Genomic DNA, 21,451 nt, shown 5'->3' with positions numbered 1-21,451 from the left:
ACAGGCGAACAAGTCGGCGGCATTGTGGTGGTAACGCAAGGTAGATAGCGGCTTGACCATCACCAAGCCCCTGAGTGGCCCATGGGACCTCCCACGCTACATCACAAATCACCACCCAGGCCTCTTCGGTCTAGCCCATTGAATTCTGGGCATCTTCACCTTCCCTCCTATCCCGCACTTGTACAACAACCGGTCCTCCGAATCGTAAATATCCCACCCTTGCTCGTCGCATATCTGCTGCGCCTTCAAAGCAATGTCGACCGGCTTGTCCTCGATCGCGTCATCGACACAGATCCATTTTTTTGTGTCGACGTACATGTCGCGCACCTCGGCCAGCCGGAACCATTTCCGGTGATTTTCTTGGATGTCGCGCAAGTTGTCGTCGTGTAACATTGCGTCTGCCGAATAATTGGCCTTTTGGACGCCGGGGCCTTTGACGATATGCTTCTCGACCGCAAGCGAGCCGGCGGCGTAGAAGACTTCGCGGATCAGTTCTTTGGCTTTCTCCGGATTGTAGCCGGGATTGGGGACTTCTTGTCCGTCGTATTCGTCGCTTGGCTCCGTGGGCCTGTCAATCTTGCGGCCGGTTTGGTAGTCGGCTTTCGAGGCATAGGTGTAGCGGTCGTCGCCGAGCTCCAGCGCTGCTTTGGGAGCGGTAGCAGGCATCCACAAAGTCTTCTCCAAGTAGAGGGCGGCGGCTAAGAGATACGAAGGCGCGTACGACGTCTTCATGCTGATATCGAGCCATTGCATCCCCATTTTCCAGCGGCCGTAAGGGTCGCTCGGAAACGCCGCGGTGAGGAAGAGGCCTTCCTTTTCCTTCTCGGGAGTGGGAATGGAGGTTGCCGGCGCACGCAGTCCAAAGACGGTCAGAAGCCGTTGTAAAACTGAAGAGCGGTCGGTGTCGCTCTCGCCAGGGTAAGAGTCGAAGGGGGTGGGCTTGATGTGATCCGGCGGCTCGTCTTCGATGTATTTCCATTGGCTGGTGGCGTACCACAGCCCCAAGGCATGCGTAGCTTTGGGATAGATGGAAGCGGCCGCTTTCGTGATGTGGTAGAGCCAATCGCTGGTGGCCACGTGCTGGCCTTCGTCGGTGTTCCGTTCGAGCACCGCAGCGGCGTAGTGAGAAATGGGATCGTCCACTTGGCAGCCAATTGCCACCGCTTCGCGTGCCTTTACGGCATCACCGCGCGCCATACACACGTTTGCCATTTCAATCCAGGGCGCCAAGTTCGCGCGCAACGCAGAGTTCATCTCTGTGCTCCGGAGTTCCAGGTCTTCGTTGGCGTAGGCTACTGCATCGGGCATTGCGGCTTCCCAGCGGCGGATCGCGTTGCGATAATCGCCCGTGGTCACCAGCACGCGTCCTTCGCATACCTGTGCAACAAAGCGCCTGCCGCCTGGACCCGGCATTTTTCCATCGGCCATGTCTCGAAGATGCTGCCGAACCGGCGCCAACTCCGACCTTGAAAGCACATTCGGGCGATACCTGGCTTCCACCAGGTATTGCTCTACAATGTGAAGCGTGGCCGCGCCAACGCCAACCGCAGACAGGGTATACATGAGCCTCTTGGCCGGCACATCGAGTCTTACGTCGGCCAGGGCGCTCGCGAGGTACTCGCAATCGAGCGCCGACATGCCAGTCTCCTCACGCAAGCGTTCGAAAGCCACGGTATCCACCGCCAGACCCTCGGACTTGCTCTGCGGGTCCGGACGTTCGGGAACGGCGAGCCGCGTGAATGCGTTGGCGAATTTGATTGCCCCACCCAACGAAGCATCGAGAAGGCCAAGTGCAGAGCGTGACTCCAGCCAGCTCTGGATGTATTGTGACGGACCATCTCGCACCAGATTTTCATATTTTTCCTTCTGGGCTTTTGCCTGCTCGTCGGCTGCTGCGATTGCTTCCCCTCCCGGCAGTTTCTTCAGCCTTTGCCGGTACGTCCGCGAGTAAGTGGAAGAGCGTCGCCCTCGTCGGTCCCCAATTGCTGGCTGGGCGAAGAATGTGCGGCCGCAGGTGCAGGTGCAGAGCCTGCAAGCGTCGTGGAGAGCATTGCCAGTAGAGTGTCGGATTGCGCGCGACAATCGGCGAGCAAGCATTGCCGGTCTGCGGCGTGGTAATGGCGCGAAAGTGGCGTGAAGTTGAACTGAGGTGGAGATATTTATTGAAGGATTCCGGGGAAGGTTCGCGGGTGCGCACCTTCCGTTTCCGGCAACCGCAGACGACATACCAGGTATCTTCAAGGTAGCACTAGAACACGAACATGGAAGTTCTGTCAAGTGATTTGATGGCTCTGCATTCAGCTCAACATCCACTCACACTACTAATCACAACAAGAACGCTTCGAGACTATCCACGCCATGTAAGGACCATGCCTCCTTCGCATCCCTCAAACAATTACAAACACTGCCAATCACACGAGGTGGCCCAAATACAAGAAGAAGGCAAGAAGAAAACGCAGCAACATCGACCCACCCAGAATCCCACCGATCATCACCAACCCAGTCGTCAGCATCATAATCGTCCACATGTCCAAAGCCTCCTCACTCCTCCATAAGCAACTCATCGCCCGTCTCCCTCCAATCCCGACTGCGCTCCGACAGCCGCTTGATCCCCGATATCCGGCCCGCGCACAGCGACTCCACCGCCGTGCGGAAAGTGTACGCGCGCTGCGAGCTGATCACCCCGATGGCCTGGAGCACCGCTTTCCGCGAGTCGCGGCCAAAGACGGCAGGGTGCGAGATCCACTCCAGGCTCGCTTCGAGCTCGGCGTCGAGGGCGGTCATGGTGGTGTTGTCGATGCCTGCGGCCGGAGCGAAGGGGCTGATGGGGTCGGAGCGAGGGGGAGAGGGAGTGCGGCGGCCGTTTTCCGTTGCTGGTGATGGGAGCGGGATCTTCGCGGCTGTGCTCGGATTGATGGGGTCGCTGCTTGATTTGGGGGTGGGCGGTAAAGCAGATAACGGAGGCGGAGGAGGAGGCAGGGGTGGCAGACTGCCCTTGTTGAGACCTTTGAGAATCGAGCGCGTCTCGGCGAGGAGGTGGTGTGCGCGCTCCGCTGACCCTCGCGTTACGAGCGTGATGGCCCGCGAAAGCATGTCGGAGGTTAGCAGCTCCATTCTACGCTGAACAATCGATGGATGGGGTGGGATGGGAGGAGTCCCCAGCGGCCCGAGGGTGTTTCGCTTCCCAAGTCCCGGGAGCATGGTGATGGCGAGAAGAGATGGGCGCGGGAGGTGCGTCAACTGCACGTCGCGAAGCAGGTCATTCCAGCTGAGGTCTGCTTGCAGTAGTGGCAGCTCCTCCACCGACATCGCCCGGGCCTCTTCCTGCTCGAAGGGTCCGCCGAGAGCCTCCAGACCGGATATGATGTTGTCCCAAGGATCATTGGGTGTTGCTTCCGGGGTCGAGGCATCGGGAAGGATGGCAAGTTGCACTAGTATGTCCCGCTTGTCGCCGAATCTCAGATCCCCCAGTGAAACCTCTGCATCCCGGCCCGTAGCCCGCTTCGTGACCTGGAGGGCGCCGCTGATTTTGACAAACTTGGCCGGCGAGCCCTCGGGCAGGCGGAGCTTCAGCTTGACATTTTGATGCGAGGTGCTCTGGAGTGCGCCCATGCATCCAGCCAAGCACTCTCGCAGCATCATCCAATCCTTCACGTATGTATAGCAGGCCTTGGTCTTGGTGGACAGCTCGACGAGCGTGTCCGGCTTGTGGGTCAGACCGAGCCCGAAGGAGTGGATGGCGACTTTGGCCGCTTCCGCACGAGACACCACAAAATCAATGCTTTCGTGTTCTGCTGTCGCGGAGTCGCTGATCAGGATGATGTTCGAGAGGGTGTTTGCCGACTTTCGTTGCATGAGCAGGTCCATGGCCACATTCGCGCCGTCCACAGCGTCGGCGCGAATGTTCTTCTGACCCACGGGCCGGATGGATTCCAGCACCGATGCCCAGCCGGACCATGTCTTTGAAGTCATTCCCACCAGCGGCACTCCACTATATCCGGAGCCGAATGTGACGAGGCCCATACGGTCCCTCTCGCCCAAGTTTGACACCAGGAAATGGAGGGAATCGCGGAGGACGTTCAACTTCAAGCCCTGCATGGACGATGAAAGTGGTATCACAACCACAACGTCTAATGGGACGTGGATCGTGGAAGCGCTGAGTCGCATCTCCTGCCCGCCGATCCGCGAATTTGTGTATTCCGTCGGCGCCGTAACAGCGGATCGTGGGCCTCCGTACGATGAGGATACAACGGAGGTGCCTCGCTGGTCTGCACTGTAGGACTTGGCCGCGTCGTCGTCTTCGTCTGTTGACGTGTCGTGGTCGAATTCGGCGGCCTGCGGGCTTGGCAATATAGGCTGGTTGATGTTGAGCAGTGTTCGTCGCCAAGAGATCAGTTGTTGGTGCTCATTAAATTGCAGGTAGAAGTGCGGGAGCTCTGGCACCGACAGGCTGAGAGTCAAAATTTCCGTGTCTATTGTTAATGTTAGCGATGGTCTCACCACGAGGCTTGTTACTGCAGACTCACCGGGTACGAGCTCAACCTGCTTGAGATGCTTCTTGATCAAGATGGACCCCTTGAGTGTCACCTTCGACACCGGTTTCAGCTCCTCGACCGCATGCCACTGCTGACTCGCGTTGGGCGTTGATTTGCGCGCTTTGACACAGATGAGCATCTCGGTGAAGAGATAGCACTCCAGGTCCTGCCAGGCCTTCTGGTCTTTGCTCACTCGCATCGTTCCATGCAGGATCAGCCTGCCAAACCGCTGAAAGTCCAACCCATGCCAGTTCTCGCATCGCTTGCTCAGCTCTTCTTTCACGGTCTCGAGCGCGCCTCGCTCTTCGTGAACACTGTCCACCGGTCGCTGAGAAGTGGGCGACATGGCTGCGTTGAGAAGGGGCTTGGTGGGTTCGGAGATGTCTTCGGGGAGTGGCGGCAATGGCGGTGGAGTTCGCAGGTCGTCGAGGTCCGGTTGCCATGTCTTATCGACCACCTCGACCGTCACCAGACATGTGAGGCTCTGCTGTTGACGAGACCTGGTGAGAGTGGGAAATTCACTGCGCACGGTGACGGTGGGCGAAGGAATCGGGTTCTTTGACGGTTGGCGGCGAGTGCTGGCCAATGTTTCGGTATCCGAGGCTGTTCGTCGACCGGATGCAGCGTAAGTGTCGGTATGGTCGGTCGCGGAGATGTTACCCGTGTCGGTGCTTTGCTGTCTGGCATGTCCGCGGCTCTGCTGATCATGCGGGGCGCCGTTCGCACGCGTTTGCTGGGGAAGGAGGTGGTCTCGAAGCGCAGGCTGGGGAGCGATGGAGTGGTGCTGTGAGGCATAGTCGGCGGCGGGCTGGTCCCAGGGCGGGGATGTGGTGGCTTGATCTCGTAGTCGATCGCTAAAGTCTGGCGACTGCGCGGAGCGGACGAGTTTGTTGAGGTTGACAAAGTCGATGGTGCCTCCGCGGCTGGTGTCGAGGCCTAGAGGCGCGTTGCAGGTGGGGCAGTTCTGCGCCTCGAATTCCTTGATGTACTCGTAGAAGCACGCCTCGTGGGAGACATGACCGCAGGAGAGTTGCAAGATGCGTTCGCCGCGGAGGGTGTGCTCGAGGGGCTCTTCGCAGGCGGCGCACTGCGTGCCGATGAAGGTGCGCTCTCGCCGATCACGACCTTTGGCGACGAACATGCTGTTGCGATGTTCCTTCAACTGCGCGAGCGACGACAACCGGGAATGGTTGTTCGCGCGGGAGTGCGACTCTCTCTCCGTGGTGGGCGATTGCTTGCGGTGACGTCGGGAGATTTCAGACGCGCAATACGAGACACCGGCGGCCTGGGGAGGCGTTTGGAGATGGACTTGTCTCTCGGCGGGTCAATTGGCGGCGGAGGATACGAGACTGGCGCAGCGGGTTTTTTTTTGTTTGCCAGCGCGCAGTCCAGGGATGAGCAAACGCGAGGCGGCAAGGCTGGCAGCGCGAGCATCCAAGTCGTCCAGAGCGGGCCTGGAGGAACAGAAGGCGAAGAGCGAGAGGGCGTCGGCGAAATACTTTCACCAAGTGTAGACGGGGAGGTGCATCACGTCCGGAAAGGAGATCGGTGGTTGGGCATGATTTGACTAGGGGATGCGCGCTTGCCCGTGCTACAGATAGATTGACGGCCGAGAGATCGACCCGGTGGGGGATGCTGGCGGTTCGGGGGTGTCTGCAAGATTGCCGGAGCCGGGTGCAGATAGACGAGCGAGGTCGACGACGGGTTGGAGATGCAGGGCGATGGAAGGGGATGAAGTGTGCGTGCAGGCCGGGGGGTTACGTCCACAATTTACAGCACGCACCGTGGTGTATGTGCCAAATGGCGGGGGGCCAGGGCTCGCGCAAACTCACTCGTTGCCATGCTCCGTCGGCGCTCGTTGGCGCGCTCCATTGACTTCGGCCATTTCCCTCTAACTGGCACAAGCGCCACGCCTGCAGATTGCCGCAACTCTCCGCTGGGTGGAGCCGGCGGCGGGCATGGCACCAACCAGAAGGATGCGAGGGGCGAGGGGTTTCAAGGAACGCTAACAGCTCGAGCACGTCTAACGCGGCGACTAGCAGTAGTCAATCGACGCCCGGGACTTTGTTCGTTTGACAGATGCCGGCAAGCGCTGCATCCGGCATGGCATGGCATGGGCATGCCAGCGAACATGGCCATGGGCCACGCCATGCCAGCTATCGTCGCTTCCAGGCGTCAGCTGCATGGGAGTTGTCTCAAGCGCGGTGCCATGTGGCCGACCAGGGGGAAGGGCCAGGCCACGCTGCCGGGACTATTCTCATTACCACCCTCAGGCGATCGGCAGTCGAACAGAAGCTCGCATTCGCCTTCACCTCCGCCGTGGCGTCTGCCTGCCGGCCCGCCCGCCGCGCCTTGCCCATAGACTCGTATTTGTCAACGCCGTGCCTCCAAGTTCTTATTTTCATTACTCAGATGTCTACTGCTAGGCTGATAGTCCTAGTTGCTACGTGCATGCACACAAGACCTATGTCTCCACGCTTCCTGGGCCGCATAGAACAAAGTATATGCTGCACGGATGCTGTGCCGACGATCCAGAAGCAGTGGACGAGCTAACGCTAACGCCCGGCGTGGAGGATTGCATGACTTCGCGAATCAGCTACACGACAACCACGACACGTGGAAGCCGGCTGGATGCAACGGACTGGACATGGCATGTCATCCAGCACACACTAACCCCCCCTGCGCAGGAGGATGAGTGGCCAGAACTTGTCGTTAAACGCGAATGTAACGCTGGCGGCATGCATGGCGTCGTCTGCATTGCCGCAATCCGCCACACGCCCCCGGCACATCGATGCTTGTTCGATGAAACCTTCGAGAAAGTGCAGCCTCTCCCATCATTTCGGGGAATGCAATCAGGGTTCCGCCCGAGCATACGCAGAAGAAGCATGCGACTTCCCGGCTCGCGGGAGAGGCATGCACGTGGGATAAGCGACAGATGCAAGCTAGCATGCATGCTCCTTCCCTAACGAGAAATTGCGGCGGCCACATGGTTTGCGCGTGCTCGTCGCCTACGCCCATGTCAGACGGGGTCTGTTGTTTCACTGTGCGCAAAACCCGGGCACGAGGCCGCGGGCTCGCCAGCATTCATTCAAACCCACACTTGTCGAACAAGCATGAACACCACCATCAAACTCGTCGGAAAGTTTACAATTAAAGATCGCGATCGCCATCAAACCTACCATTCGGAAGTATCTCCGGTTCTGCAGCCTCCTTCTCTGCCCGACCCGTCGAAGCCGAGCTTCGAAGGTCAGAATTGCGCAAAATGGACGATCCTAATGAAACCGCTCGAAATTACGTGAACAGCTGCAACGTCAGGACCCGTCTGTCCAGCGAAGAACCTCCCTTTCTCCTGTCGCCTTTTAGAAACAAGGTGACCATGAACATCAGAAGCTGCAACCAATTCTTGTCGTCAGAGTAGCACGGAAAAGCTCTCCGCATGTAGAAAGTGACATCATATCACCGAGCTGCTCGACTGTGAGGTACGGTAAGTTCGGGTTCTTCTCTTGTACCTACCGCTACGACCACTCCCATTCACAAGCATCATCAAAATGTCCAAACCGGCCGAAGATCGTGCTCCGGTCGCAGATCAGGCAGAATCGGACGCCTGGTTTCCATCCCCCTACTCGCTCACGCAATATGTCGCGCCCAAGACGGACTTCGATGGCGCGGATTATCCCAATGCCTACAAGGGCGGGAAGTGGAGGATTCTCCTCATCGCCACGCAAGAGCGCTACCTGCGAATGGCTGGCGGCGAGTTCTTCTCCACCGGCAACCATCCCGTCGAGATGCTTCTTCCCCTGCTGCATCTCGATGCCGCTGGTTTCGCCATCGACATTGCCACCATCTCTGGCGATCCTGTCAAGTTGGAAATGTGGGCGATGCCCGCCGAGGATGAAGCGGTCAAGGGAGTCTTCGAGAAGTACAAAGAGAAGTTGCGTAAACCTCTGAACCTGCAGACCGTGTGGGGAGAGGGTTTCAAACGAGATACCCCTTATATCGGCGTCTTCATCCCCGGTGGACACGGCGTGCTGAACGATGTGCCATTCTCCGAGACCGTCGGCAAAATCCTGCGTTGGGCCGATGCCAACGACCGCTATTACATTTCTCTCTGCCATGGGCCGGCGAGCATGCTTGCCGCCAAAGTGGGCGCGGGCGAGGGAAGCAAGTTCATCTACGACGGCTACAAGGTCGCCGTCTTCCCCGACTCGCTCGACACCGGTGCAAATATCGACATTGGCTACATTCCCGGCAAGATGCCGTGGCTGGTGGGAGAGGAGCTTCGGAAATTGGGCATCATTCCCGTCAACAAGGGCATTACGGGTGAGACGCACCGGGATCGGTATGTCATTACCGGCGACTCGCCTTTGGCATCCAACAATCTGGGCAAGCTCGCTGCAACAACTCTCCTGGATGACCTTGCCAATCGCGCTTGAAGGCCTCCGATTTTCGCCAGAGGCTCCAAGACTTCACCACTGGACGAGTTGTAATGATTGCTCTCGAGTAACGTGTATCAAAAGCTTCTGTTCTTGAACATTGTCCCGTCGGGGTGTCGAGGCTTCCGACTTACCATCGTTCGACTGGTGCTGACCATTACTGATGAAAGGGTTGGTCTTCGATGGCTCCTGACAAACTCCACCACACGTGCATTCACTTTCGATTTTCGCTCGCAAGGAATTTATTCGCTCCTCTCCTAACTTGCTCCCTATGAAACTCTTCTAAGGTTTCGCAAGCACTCTCCACTGATCGCTACACGCACCCCTTGCACACGCTCAAACCCATCATGTTGTCCACCAACGCGAGCTCGCCCTCGCAGGCCACCACTCACGAGCGCGCAACGTCAACAACATCCAACGCTCCACTTGCAACACCGCCGCAGCAAACGAAGCCATCCCTCCGCACCATACCGCCGGAGTTACGCAATCAAATCTACGCGTACACTCTCGTGCAAGACCAGACGATCGAGCTGTCCACCGGCAGTTCAAGAACTACGTCCGCCTTGCTCCGCACGTGTCGCCAAATCAGGCAGGAGGCCTCGCCCATGTTCTACACCGCGAACGAGTTCACGTTCAAGATCCACGGGTACCGCGGCCTCGAAGCGGCGCCTGCGCTCAAGGTCCACCTCCAGTTCTCGCGAGTCGGGCGCAAGAACTTCCAGCTGGAGATCTGCCGCGAGTGCCGTGAGTCCATCCACCTCGAGGACTTCGCCAAGTGGCTGCGGGCCTACCATCGCGACGTTAACACGATTCCGCGTCTGGAGCCGCGTGTCTGCATCACCGGACCACTCTGGGGATCCGCGGTTAGAAGAATCGTCTCCACCATCGACAACGGAGGAGTACCTGGCGTGGACGCTTTGGCGGCCATCACTTTCCTCTTGGCAGTGCTCAAAGTGAACAAGACTGCTCTGCCCTTCCACGGGTGCAGCATGTTGACGGAAATTGAAGACGACGGAACGGAGAAGAGGGATGGCTGTAAGGTATGGCGCGAGAAGTGGGCGGGCCCTGTCTGGGTGTAGGCCGTTGTGCCTGGAGGACTGGTTGTGACAGGGTGGATGAATACGAGAGTGTAAAGGGTGCGCGCTCATCAACGCAATTGAATACTGCATACCATTCATGTCTAAGGTATGAACGGAATACCCGTCCTCGTGCGATGACGGAACGCTTCGTACTCTTCGCCAAAGAACTCGACGAGTAGCTTCTCTTCCACTGAAACATGTCAGCCGTTATCTTCAAACGCGAGTGTGAGCGCTCTACTAACCTTCGATCCTCTGCTGGAAGAAGTACCATAGGACAAGCAGATACCCAAACGTACAAATCTTATTCCCGACCAGTATCTGCGTGCCAAGCGCCCACCAAAAGAAGCCGAAATAGCTAGGGTGCCTCAACCAGCCGTAGACTCCCCTGGTGACTAGGACATGGCCTTCTTTGCGGACTTTCTGCGGGGTATGATTGAAGTTTGTCCCAGCCTGAGCCATGGCCACACTTCGCACTACTTGTCCAATGACGATGAGAACGATGCCCGCCGCAATGGTGTAGTCGCTGACACCAAGCGCTTGGTAAGAAGGCAGAAAATTGGACACGACGATCTCCAGGGCCGCCAGGCTCTGTGCGGTGTTGTAAGCCTTGCCGTTGCTGAGGAGCAGGAAGCTCGCGGCTTGCGTGGCGGGCGTGTTGAAGTGAGCGGTCGTCCAGTACTCGAAAAAGTGGAACCAGCTGAGGCACGCAAAGAATGCAGGCAGTCGCCAGATTGTTCGCTCGTGCAGGACCAGCCAGGTTGTTGACAGCAAGGACGCGGCGAGCGTGAAGCCTAGGAGGAAGGCCTGGATTCCGATGGAGGACAGCGATGTCTGGCCAGACGGATACAGTGACGGATGGCAGGGAAGTGACTTGGATCTTGCCCCATGGCTGGCAGTATCGCCGGCGTGGTCTTCATCGGTGTAATCGTGCGTGGTGTCAACAGGAGCTGACGCGGTGGCATGTCCATTCCCCTTGGGTGTCGAGGGAGACCTTGATCTCCGAGCCATGGCCGTTTCGTCTTTAGCTCGTCGCTGTCACCTCATCCGACCTGCCCCAGTGTCCATGAGACTCGTCTTGATCTCGCGTAAAGTCAGAGCAGTCGAGGCGTTGCAATTGCCAACGTCATGTCCTCGAGGCTCCACTAGAGGTATGCGAGGACAATAGTAAGCTTTCGGCGAGCATGCCCGAACCTGCCCAAGCCGGAAATAGATTGGGATTTAAAGGCTTACCTAAGCTCTTGATCGACATGGATCCTCTGCTACTGCGACTTCGGCTCTACCTCTGGTATTCTAAATCAGTGAATCTATGCTTGACCACATCAACCTCGTCGCTCGGAGGATACCACGGCAGCAGCAGACTCTAATGACCAGTATGATCGCGACGAATCGAAATGATGGAAGGCAAGAATGCTGTCTTCCAAAAGCTCAAACCACCTTGCGTGGCTCTCAGTCAGGCCGCGCTGGCTCTAAGCGGTCCACAAGGTGATCAACAGGCCGTCACCAGCCGACTCGAGACCCTGAAATACGAGCTCTCGTCGGCAACATCACCACCAAGCACTCTCGATCCGAAGCTCGCCGAATATGCCTTCTTTCCCATCTCGCAGGTGTTGAAAGTCAGCCACAAGGTGTCACTTCGCGCGCTCGAGCTCGCCATCCAGTGCATCGCCATTTTGGTCGACCAGGGATGGCGATCAAAAGTGCCCGCGCAACTCGCTGCGCAGCTCATCATCCTCTGCACCATGCTGGCCGAAAAGAACCCGAAAGGTCTTGGCCTCGCGGAGTCAACTCCCGACCTGCGTGCTGGTGGTTTCTGGTGTCTGCAGCATCTCTTCTCGGTCATTGAACTCGGATCGGAGTCTCATTCACTGCTCACCGACGAAGCAAACATTCCGCAGCTGGGACAGACTATCTCGGTGGCTCTCGAGGGCATCTATGATGGTATCGATGCGGAAGTCCAGCTCGCGGCTATGCATGCTCTGGAAGCACTGGTCTTGCACGTCTTGGATCGAGAGATCCAAGCCAGTTTTCTCCCGGGCATCGTCTCGAAGCTGACCCGGGTCCTGACGCCGCAAACGAAGCAAAGGCGCAATCATCGAGTGTTGACCGGATGTCTTGGTATATTGGGCACCTTGTTACAAAACACCTTAACTATCGTACCCTCGCCCTCGCATGCCAGCGACCGACCGAAAGTCAAAAGTGTCGTCGATGCAGAATGGCAAGCACAGGCTGCTACACAGCTCAAGCCTGCTCTTACGAGCATCTTCAAACTCAAGTCCCATAGCAGGACGGATGTACAAGATGCACTCGGCAGACTCTGTTCAATCTTGCTCCAGAGCTGTCGGAAAGCCCTGGCAAATTGTTCTCACATGGCCCTCGAGACGCTGGTGGAGATGTCTGCGGCTAGGCCAGATGGCCTCCATATCCTCGACCTCGACATATTGATTACCACCGATCAGTTTGTTGCGGGATTGTTGCAAACAATCTTGTTTGACTGGATGCAATCCCTTCCAACAATAATGCAAGGCTCGGATGAGCAGGCAAAGATTTCCAGAATGTCTCGGATCCAGGCAGGCTATGACCTTCTCATCAAGGGCGGAGTCAGCACCGTCACGATGGATCAAATGCTTGCAAACATTCTGCGCGACAGCGTAGCCGTAACACTGACTCTGTCGGGCGTTAAGCATCGGACCGCGCCGATCACATCGGTCGTTCAGTCTTCAGACCTCGACATGATGCGATTGCAGCAAGGCTCCACCAGCTTCACAACACCGTTGATTCAGTACAGAGGTCAAGCAGACACCATCCAGGCCGTCCAACGGTTCGCTCGCCTAATCGGATCATCATCCCGCTCATCAAGCTTCGCCACGGACCTCGCAAGATCATTACGACAGTCCGACGGCAAAGCACAAGTAGCGAATCTCTGGTTACTTCTCACTGCCACTGAGAGCGCTCTTGAAGACCGCCGCGGAGGTGTTGAGGACTTGCTTGATGTCGACGAAGCAGACACCTCATCATATCACATTTTCCTAGAAGAATTATACTCCTTCTCGCTGTCACTCCTGTCCGACTCCAGCGACGAGCCACCAGACACACAGCTACAAGCTCTTGCTCTGCGCGCTCTAGCCCTTCGCGCTCGAATCGCCGGCAAGGACTTTCGCTACGAGCTTGTCGATGCTCTCTACCCTGTCCTACACACGCTCGCAACTCCCGATGAGGATCTCCAGCAGGACAGCATAACAACACTGAACATCTTCACTTCTGCTTGCGGATACAAGTCCGTCAAAGACCTGGTGGTGGAGAACGTCGACTATCTCACCAATGCCGTCGCGCTCAGACTCAACGCCTTCGACGTCTCTCCTCAAGCCCCACAGGTGTTACTGATGATGGTGCGACTGGCGGGTCCGAGTCTGTTGCCATATCTGCAGGATTCGGTCGAGAGCATTTTTGCGGCTTTGGAGGACTATCACGGGTATCCGCTGCTGGTGGAACTGCTGTTCAAGGTGTTGGCTGTGATAGCCGAAGAAGGCGCAAAGGCACCGCAGCTTGCGATTATGAACGTTGAGACGACAATTCCCGGGTCTATGTTTGAGGAGCGATGGCAGCCGACGACTGTGTTTGGTCTCGCAAATTTACTCCGGGAGCATGCCAAAGAAAGAGCAGAGCAAAAGCGAGCTTCTGATGAATCACCTCAAACACATCCAAGGCGTCCTTGGAAGGACATAGACGACATAGATAACGATGCGGCAGACCAGGGGAGCGAATCTCCGGAACAGCAGATGGTGGACGCTGCCGAACTCCCGCCTCCGACACCAAGGACGTATAACCTGCTCTTCAAGATCGCCGAGCTGACCCGGCACTTCTTACCGTCGGCATCCCCTTCTTTGCGCACCTCTCTACTCTTCCTCGTCCGGACAACAGTGCCGGCGATTGCCAAACACGAGAACTCGTTCCTGCCGCTCATTAACACGCTCTGGCCCGAGATTGTTTCGCGATTGGACGACGCCGAGACTCATGTTGTCTGCGCGGCGTTGGAAGTTGTGAGTGTGCTTTGCGAACACGCCAGAGACTTTATGCGCTCGCGTATCACTCAGCTTTGGCCGAGACTGGTCGAAATACATCACGGCATGGCAAAAGACGAAGGATCTGGAAGAGCACCCAAGTCCACTGGCCTCGCAAGTCTAAGTCTACACAGCTCGATGCTCGCACCTAGTGGTGGCCCCATCAAGGGTGCTGTATCCCATGCACACCCATCCTCAAGAGGCTACGACGATACATCTGTCCGTCTACTCCGGGAAGCTCTCGTCGATTGCGTCACCAGCATTGTGAAGTCAGTCCAGATCAATCCGGACGTTTTCGACGAGGCCGTGGAGTTGGTGGGATTCGCTTTACAGCAGGAGAAGGTTGAAGCGGTGTTTGTGGAGGAAAACAGTGATGCTGTTTGGCTTGCGCGGTTGAGGCATGGCAGGGTGCACAAGCCGCAACTGCCACAAATGATCGGAAAAGGGCGTTGGAGGTTCGCTGACGTGTGCATATAATCCTTACATCACCGTTTGACTCGTGGAGTTGTCGATAGGCTGTTGATGTAAGTTCAGCTTACACAGAGCTTCGTCGAATCCTTCGTGACACTACACTCCCTCTCCTATCTCCTCACCACGCTGCTGATTCTTGCATTACCCGAAACTTAGCGACGGCCTCTTATGCGTGTCGGAAATGCCGCAGTCGTTGTGCTCGCATGTATTCGAGACGGAAGATTAGTAGCGATCGCCCGGCCCTGCCTCGGCACTTCGCGCCCATCACGGCGCGGGGGCTGAGCCGCGCGAAAGGCCGACGACATCGCGTCGAGGGGTGATGGACGGCTTGAATGAGCAGGTGCATTCCCATCTCTCATCTTGGCCGGCGAGTGATCGAGAACTGTCATTATCTACCAACAGCCGCATCCATGCCTTTCCTAGCCAAGGAACACTACCCCATCTCAACCAAGGACATCCTCTCCTGGACGTTCGACGATCTAAAGTACGACTGGGACGATCCCATCTACATCGATGCGTTGGATCCCAGTAACTCCATCTCCGCACGCCAGGCCCGCACGCTGATTCGGAAGCTGGCCGCCGGCTTCAAAGCACTCGGCCTCCAGCCTGGCGACTGCGTGTGCATCAACTCAAGCAACGACATCTACTATCCCATCTCCTTCCTTGGAATCATCGCCGCCGGCGGGATCTTCACCGGGGTCAATCCCGCGTACACCCCCTATGAACTGGCGCACACGCTCAAAGTGGCCAAGGTGAAGTACGTCCTGACGCAGCCGGATCTCGTGCAGAACGTGGGTAAAGCCGCCGAGCAGAGCGGGCTGGACAAAGAGCGCATTCTGATCTTCAATCCCAACGGTGGCACGGCGCCCGCAGGCTACAAGCAATGGGACGATCTGCTGCAACACGGGGAAAGCGACTGGGTCCGCTTCGACGATCAGAGCACCAGCGAGAATACTCCCGCGGCACGCCTCTTCTCCTCCGGCACCACTGGCCTGCCCAAAGCCGCCGACCTGTCGCATTACAACCTCATCGCTCAGCACACCCTGGTGTACGAGGCGGACCCTCGACCCTGGCGGACTCGCCGGCTCTTTGCATTGCCCATGTTCCACGCCGCCACCGTTCCCGTCGCTTTCATATCGTGCCTGCGTGGCGGAGGCAAGGGCTTCGTGATGAAGCGCTTCGAGCCCGAGACCTGGTTCTGGGCGCACGAGAAATACGAAATCACCGACTTGGCGGTCGTGCCGCCCATCGTGGTGATGGCGATCAACCATCCGCTGAACAAAAAGTATAGTCTCAAGTCCATCAAGACGGCCGCCGCAGGTGCGGCGCCGTTGGATAAATTGCCACAGGCGAGAATGCAGACGCTGATTGGCAAGGATGCCGCCTTTACCCAGGTCTGGGGAATGACGGGCAAGTTTCGTTGTCGATATTCGGATGAACAGTTCGCTGACAGCCCGTGGCAGAGACATCGTGTATTGCCACGCGCTTCCCGTGGCCGCAGACAGACACAACTGGTAGCGTCGGACGTCCATTGCACAACTTGGACCTCAAGCTGGTGGATGATGATGGGAAGGACATTAGCGGGTACGATGTGCGAGGCGAGCTGTGCATCCGCGGCCCGACAGTTGTGAAGGGCTATTTTGACAATCCGGAAGCGAATCAGAGAGACTGGGATGCGGATGGGTACTTTCACACAGGCGATATTGCGTACATTGATCGCAAGACGGAAGCCTGGTACATTGTTGATCGGAAGAAGGTGAGCATTACCGCACTGCTCGCGCGATTATCGCCATGCGTCTTCAATACTGATGACACTACAGGAACTTATCAAAGTTCGCGGCTTCCAGGCCGCTCCGCCTGAGCTCGAGGGCGTCCTCCTCGACCATCCGGACATCGTTGATGCAGCTGTGATCGGCGTGCCGGATCCAGCGAACGTGGAAGGGTCGGAGGCGCCACGGGCATATCTTGTGCGGCGTCAGGGCAGCGATGCGCTGAACGAGAAGGAAGTCCACCGCCACATGAAGGAGAGGCTGGCCTCGTACAAGCAGTTGGTTGGAGGCATTGTGTTTGTGGATACGATACCCAAGACGCCCAGTGGAAAGATCTTGAAACGCATCTTGAGGGAGCAGGCGAAGAAAGAGATGGGGTCCAAGTTGTGACGACTGTGATAAGTCTGAAGCATATTGAGAACGGCATATGCAAGCAAACGGTGAAAGCAAGGTGAGATTAAGTCAAGTAGCTTGTGTCAAGCTCAAGATTTGTCCTCTGTCCCCTGCCCTCTGTCTAACCTCCGCGTAGCTTCGCGAAATTTGCCGAGTGCTCGCGTCATGATTCTACGATGCGTTGGAAGTCGCATCCTCCTGCTGGCCACTCCATCTCGTGAATTGGCCAGAGTTCGTGGATTGATCTAGATTGGAACCTAGGCGACCAATCCAGCTGGTAGCGATGAGGAATGGCACTTCAAGGAGTTAGATCCAAGCAACTCGAATAGACTTGTCGACCCCACGTACCATGCCTTGCAGCAGATGTTGCAGCCTGGTTGGCGTTCTCTCTTGCGTACTTCGAGCGCCTGTGTAGAAGGCAGATCGGTGGATCCATTCCGCTTCGCCGGCCCTCCTGCAGCTTTTCCCACAAAGACAGCGGTCATCTGCTAACAGTGCCGTTCATGGCCAGCGGTATATGTGATCTCCAACCCCCTCAGTGATTTCTGAAATTCTTCTTTTGGTAAAACAGATCTGTCCGCGAACTCCCCAGATTGATGATCTTCGGACACCCGTCCCGGTCCTTCTCAAGGCGCGTGCACTCGAAGCAGTAAAAGGCGTCGCTGATGCCCTCGCCGCCGCACACGACGCATTTGTTCTGGTAATTTCCAAAAGAGCATTCGTCGCAGATGCGCACGAGGGTCGTGGGGCGCACGTAGGAGTCGCAGACGGGGCACTTGCCGTCGCATTTGTCGCACAGGCGTCCGATGGCGATGCCTGCCGTTTTGCGGCACATGACGAGATCGCTGGTGTTGGTGTTAGTTTCGGGAGCGAGTGAGGGACTTTCTGCGGAGAGTGGACTTACGGATGATGGCGAGACATGATCGCGAGCTTCTGTTCAGGTTGCTCGTCTCACCTGAGGAGTCTGAAAGGGATCTTGAGGGTGCAAGGTGGAGGAGCAAAACATCGGTCTATGGTCGAAGGCGTTCGCGAAATTGCTGGAAGTTCAGGCTGTGGCGCTGACAAATGGTGGCGCAGGTGGCCTTCACGCGCGATGGTCACAAGTCGTGGGCAGAATGGAGCGGAGACTTACGTCAGTTCCGACGACTACACTCTCGAGCTCTCGACACACCACACATCCATCGCGCGCCCCTACTTGAAACGACGTTCTACGGCCACACAGCATTCGGTTTTCATCTCCATCCACGATGCCGTCAGCAATCGCGCTGTGCAAATTCGTCGGCACCATCTCCCTCGGCCTGCTCACGGTGAGTCTCCCCCACCCACCCGTCCATCCCTCCGATGGCCACCATTCATTCAACCCGCAACGCAAATACTGACCGCTTCATTCCACCACCCAGGGCGTCTCTTACACCCTCTCCACTCAATCCCTCCCATCCCTCCTCACCCTCCCCAGCGCAAAACCAGCGGCCTTCACCCTCGCGCAGACCACGCGCCTCGCAACCCTCCACATCCGCACCCTCAGTACCATCTCCGCCCTTTCGCTCGCGCTCGCCTTCTACCTCTCCCCCGCGCGAGTGCGTCATCCGTATCTGCTATGGACTAGCATGCTAGCGGTGGCGAGCGGCGGGCTCAACCTGGCCATGGACAAGAGTCTGAAGCAGAGGGTGGCGCTGGATGATGTCGCCGATGTGAATGGCGAGCAGGTGGAGAAGAGAGCGCGGGATCAGCAGTGGATTGAGTTTGTGAGGACGGGGGTCAGCGGCGTGGGGTTCGTGATGGGGGTTGTGGGCATTTGGGGCGATGGGGCGTGATGGGATGATGTTGGACTAATGATGGGATGATGGGGTTGAATTTGCATGCAGTTCCCATCTCAATACGATGTGATCAATCGCCTCTCTGCAATCTCGTCCATAATTCGTCAGGTTTCATTCGCCCGACATCTCTGTGGCGGGTTGTTGACCACCGCAGGGATGAGCTGCCCAAGGGATCGGTATCTACGATTACGTGGCCATACCACGAGTCATCTCTGGAAAGACATGAAGACAGTGTGAGGCATGGAAGGGAGTGCAGAGCGGCAACAACAGTAGCATTCAATGTAGGAGCAAGCAACCGAGAAGACTCCGAGCTATCATACAAGCACCTAACACCCCGTCCAACGGAAAGCCACCATCGACAATATCCGGCAAGCAACAGAAAGTGAGTCGTAGGATTCCCCTGCGGTCAGATGGAAGCAGAATCAGTTGATCGCAGCACGAGACTTGCTCCACCACTACTCCCTCCGACATGCTCAGGAGTCAGCAGCATCGTCAACAACACCATCACGCCCTTTGGGGACCAGCGTGATGGTGGGCATGGCGGTGTCGGTAGCGGAGCGGGTTCGGTGGGCGTGGGTACCGCTGACATCGACATGATGCGTGACGGTGGCTGTCGATGATTTGTCGTCGGTGGCGGTGCGGTGAGTGTGGGTGGTTTCAATGACGTCGATCTCCTGCGTGACCCAGACGGTGGAGTAGGTGCTCGAGTGGGTGGGCTTGGGCATGACGCCAGTGACGGTCGTCCTGGTGTCGTCACACAAGATGCGGACGGAGCGGCCAGGGATGGTGGAGTCGGCACAGCGATCGAGGTAGGCCGACATGTCTGTGGAAGTGGTTAGCATGCACTCCCACACCCGGAACAGGAGATGGAAGCAACTCACTGCCGTACGTGAACGCGTGGCCGTGGCAGCCTTCGCCATCGTAGACGACGGCGTAGCAGTATTTCTCGTAGACCTCGTCCATGTCCTCCTCTCCATGAGTTTTGAAGGAGTAGAAAGCCGGCTCATCGGTGTCGAAAGTCTTGCAGTTGGGACTCTCCAGGTGGGTGTCGGCGGCAATGTGCTGCGTGTCCTCATGACAGCCGGGTTGAGAGTAGCGTTTGAACGTGATCTTGACGGCAGAGACGGTGCTGAGCGCCATGCTGCCCAGGACGGCGAGACTGAGAACTCGAACCATTGTTGATGCTGCTTCTGAGCCTGGTCAGCAAGGGAGTGAGAGTTGGAGAGGTGAGCGAGAGGCAACTAACCGTGCAAGTAGCTGAGACGAGAGGGTGGGATAGAAGGTATCGGCTGCAAGGTGGCTATCGATGTAACAGCTGCAGGCAGGTTGGAGGATGCAATTTGTCGCGGGATGTGGTACAGAGTGCAGAATGGTGATGCTCGGGGATGATGTTCTGCGTGGGAGAGCTCGAGATGATGATGGTGAAGAGAAGAGAGAGGGAGAGATGTTGGGAAGCGAGGAATATAAGTAGACGAGGCCCAGCACGGGCCCGTCAACAAACCAAGTGCACTTTCCTGACATGGAGAGGCACGACAGCTGCAAGAGGCACTTGGATGGTGAAGGAACGAGGGATCGACCTTTCTGTCTGCCATCGCGCTGGGAAGTGGCAGTCTGGTTGGAAAGAACCTTGAACATTTCATTGCACATGCCGCGTACCGGTGCTCGACGGTAAGCTCATGCATCACCACATTACAACATGCCGACACTCGCCCTTTCCCTTGCCTGCACGACAGGATATGCAGCTTCCTCGCCGCGTAAATTGAGACTGCCTGTGCCATGCGCCGCGGGAGAACACCGCCTACCCGAGAAGAGCAATGAAGTCTTGCCGAGGATTGGACCCCGCCCGTGGCTGCCCGGGGTTGATAGATGTCTGTGCCGGTGGATATGGCGGCGGCTTGCGCGGCTGCCCCTTCACCGACGACTGCCGATTTGGGGGTCCAGCGTACGGGTTGGGAGGTATTGGACGCGGTTGGAAGGGCGCTTGATGAGGTGGTGTGGGGTAGAATTCCTGCCACGATGGAAGTTCATATGCCATCGGAGCCGGGTTGTGAGCCGCTCTCGTGGGAGGTGCCGTCAGCGAGGTCACGAGTGGTTTCGTAGATTCACTTTGTCTGAGCAGGTCTACGAGTGAAAGCGGTTCGACTGATGGCCGTGCCGGCTCCCCCATCTCCCGTTTGCGTTTCCGAGGCCTTCCAACGTTTGGTAGAGATTGCGAAAGTGGCTGAGCACCTCCGGTCGCATCGGAGGGAGAGCTCTCAGGAGCATGTACTGGGCTTGTAGTCGTGAGCATTCCGAAAAGGCCTCCAGTCTCGTCGGTGGCATGGCCTGGCACAATTGCATTCGCATCCACCATCCAACTGTGCGTTTGCCGCCGCCGAAACCCAAGTTCCCTGTCCACTACCGTCGCATGAACTGCGTGATGCTTGTAGTAGACGTCCACACATCTTCGCGTAGAGCTGTACTTGACAATGACGGTGCCCTTGCAGTCGTAGGTTGGCTTCTTGAGACCCCGCGCTCCCGCGCCCCTCAGATGCTTTCGAGTCCGGGCGGAGTCGTTTGCATGACGGTCCTTGTTCTGCACGCTGTCTTGACAGATGTACGAGTAGCGTTGGCCGTTGTCTTCCTTTGCTCGCCAGGTGTTGTTGAAGCAGTATTTGAATCCGTCCGCCGCTTCTATTGCAGCAACGATGCCGCGTGAGGCGGCACGCTGGACAATCTGAAGCACGTGAGGGTCGTCGTTCTCGACGATGGAATCCACAGTCGCTTGCGGTGTCGGGACGGAGACGGACTGTGTGCCGTTGTAGGCCATGTGGCTGATGTCCGTCCACGAAGTTTTGAACTCTTCGGGGAGATCTTGCGCGCCTCCGTCCGCATATGGACCGATATTAGGGCGGCA

The 21,451-nt window shown here is 57.3% G+C and overlaps 12 protein-coding genes across 12 annotated transcripts; 6 read left to right on the top strand and 6 right to left on the bottom strand.

The window, feature by feature from the left end:
- Positions 1–108: 108 nt before the first annotated feature.
- BDY17DRAFT_325285 (uncharacterized protein) lies at positions 109–2,097 on the bottom strand (the record flags this gene model as incomplete). Its single annotated transcript, XM_033737328.1, has 1 exon — positions 109–2,097. One exon carries the CDS (start codon positions 2,095–2,097, stop codon positions 109–111), a length of 1,989 nt encoding a protein of 662 aa, XP_033588341.1.
- Positions 2,098–2,541: 444 nt separating this feature from the next.
- On the bottom strand, positions 2,542–5,676 carry BDY17DRAFT_325284 (Pleckstrin homology domain-containing protein; the record flags this gene model as incomplete). The annotated part of the gene is made up of 2 exons (XM_033737327.1): positions 2,542–4,472; positions 4,527–5,676. The coding sequence occupies 2 exons, from the start codon at positions 5,674–5,676 to the stop codon at positions 2,542–2,544; spliced, it is 3,081 nt and encodes a 1,026-aa protein (XP_033588340.1).
- Positions 5,677–6,944: 1,268 nt separating this feature from the next.
- BDY17DRAFT_299636 (uncharacterized protein) lies at positions 6,945–7,673 on the top strand. The gene has a single exon (XM_033733939.1). It carries the CDS (start codon positions 7,040–7,042, stop codon positions 7,499–7,501), a length of 462 nt encoding a protein of 153 aa, XP_033588339.1. The 5' UTR covers positions 6,945–7,039; the 3' UTR covers positions 7,502–7,673.
- A 410-nt stretch (positions 7,674–8,083) lies between these two features.
- BDY17DRAFT_311423 (ThiJ/PfpI domain-containing protein) lies at positions 8,084–8,968 on the top strand (the record flags this gene model as incomplete). The annotated part of the gene is made up of 1 exon (XM_033735530.1): positions 8,084–8,968. One exon carries the CDS (start codon positions 8,084–8,086, stop codon positions 8,966–8,968), a length of 885 nt encoding a protein of 294 aa, XP_033588338.1.
- A 347-nt stretch (positions 8,969–9,315) lies between these two features.
- BDY17DRAFT_325282 (uncharacterized protein) lies at positions 9,316–10,047 on the top strand (the record flags this gene model as incomplete). The annotated part of the gene is made up of 1 exon (XM_033737326.1): positions 9,316–10,047. One exon carries the CDS (start codon positions 9,316–9,318, stop codon positions 10,045–10,047), a length of 732 nt encoding a protein of 243 aa, XP_033588337.1.
- Positions 10,048–10,061: 14 nt separating this feature from the next.
- Positions 10,062–11,314, bottom strand: BDY17DRAFT_170998 (Isoprenylcysteine carboxyl methyltransferase family-domain-containing protein). The gene is made up of 3 exons (XM_033729810.1): positions 11,278–11,314; positions 10,290–11,189; positions 10,062–10,237 (listed from the first exon to the last, which is right to left on the bottom strand). Exons 2-3 carry the CDS (start codon positions 11,053–11,055, stop codon positions 10,149–10,151), a joined length of 855 nt encoding a protein of 284 aa, XP_033588336.1. The 5' UTR covers positions 11,056–11,189; positions 11,278–11,314; the 3' UTR covers positions 10,062–10,148.
- Positions 11,315–11,441: 127 nt separating this feature from the next.
- BDY17DRAFT_253083 (armadillo-type protein) lies at positions 11,442–14,582 on the top strand (the record flags this gene model as incomplete). Its single annotated transcript, XM_033731313.1, has 2 exons — positions 11,442–12,363; positions 12,457–14,582. The coding sequence occupies 2 exons, from the start codon at positions 11,442–11,444 to the stop codon at positions 14,580–14,582; spliced, it is 3,048 nt and encodes a 1,015-aa protein (XP_033588335.1).
- Positions 14,583–14,986: 404 nt separating this feature from the next.
- On the top strand, positions 14,987–16,735 carry BDY17DRAFT_252972 (uncharacterized protein; the record flags this gene model as incomplete). The annotated part of the gene is made up of 3 exons (XM_033731301.1): positions 14,987–15,995; positions 16,040–16,332; positions 16,397–16,735. The coding sequence occupies 3 exons, from the start codon at positions 14,987–14,989 to the stop codon at positions 16,733–16,735; spliced, it is 1,641 nt and encodes a 546-aa protein (XP_033588334.1).
- A 538-nt stretch (positions 16,736–17,273) lies between these two features.
- On the bottom strand, positions 17,274–17,659 carry BDY17DRAFT_325278 (PHF5-like protein; the record flags this gene model as incomplete). Its single annotated transcript, XM_033737325.1, has 2 exons — positions 17,274–17,583; positions 17,643–17,659. 2 exons carry the CDS (start codon positions 17,657–17,659, stop codon positions 17,274–17,276), a joined length of 327 nt encoding a protein of 108 aa, XP_033588333.1.
- A 247-nt stretch (positions 17,660–17,906) lies between these two features.
- Positions 17,907–18,552, top strand: BDY17DRAFT_354488 (uncharacterized protein; the record flags this gene model as incomplete). Its single annotated transcript, XM_033738250.1, has 2 exons — positions 17,907–18,045; positions 18,139–18,552. The coding sequence occupies exons 1-2, from the start codon at positions 17,986–17,988 to the stop codon at positions 18,550–18,552; spliced, it is 474 nt and encodes a 157-aa protein (XP_033588332.1). The 5' UTR covers positions 17,907–17,985.
- Positions 18,553–18,604: 52 nt separating this feature from the next.
- Positions 18,605–19,813, bottom strand: BDY17DRAFT_170839 (uncharacterized protein). Its single transcript, XM_033729809.1, has 2 exons — positions 19,802–19,813; positions 18,605–19,745 (listed from the first exon to the last, which is right to left on the bottom strand). The coding sequence occupies exon 2, from the start codon at positions 19,629–19,631 to the stop codon at positions 19,029–19,031; it is 603 nt and encodes a 200-aa protein (XP_033588331.1). The 5' UTR covers positions 19,632–19,745; positions 19,802–19,813; the 3' UTR covers positions 18,605–19,028.
- A 540-nt stretch (positions 19,814–20,353) lies between these two features.
- Positions 20,354–21,364, bottom strand: BDY17DRAFT_311417 (uncharacterized protein; the record flags this gene model as incomplete). The annotated part of the gene is made up of 1 exon (XM_033735529.1): positions 20,354–21,364. The coding sequence occupies one exon, from the start codon at positions 21,362–21,364 to the stop codon at positions 20,354–20,356; it is 1,011 nt and encodes a 336-aa protein (XP_033588330.1).
- Positions 21,365–21,451: the final 87 nt, after the last annotated feature.

This window comes from Neohortaea acidophila (genome assembly GCF_010093505.1).
Source record: "Neohortaea acidophila strain CBS 113389 unplaced genomic scaffold BDY17scaffold_7, whole genome shotgun sequence".
NCBI lineage: Eukaryota > Fungi > Ascomycota > Dothideomycetes > Mycosphaerellales > Teratosphaeriaceae > Neohortaea > Neohortaea acidophila.
The sequence above is the reverse complement of the archived record's forward strand: the minus strand, read 5'-3'. Positions and strand labels throughout refer to the sequence as shown.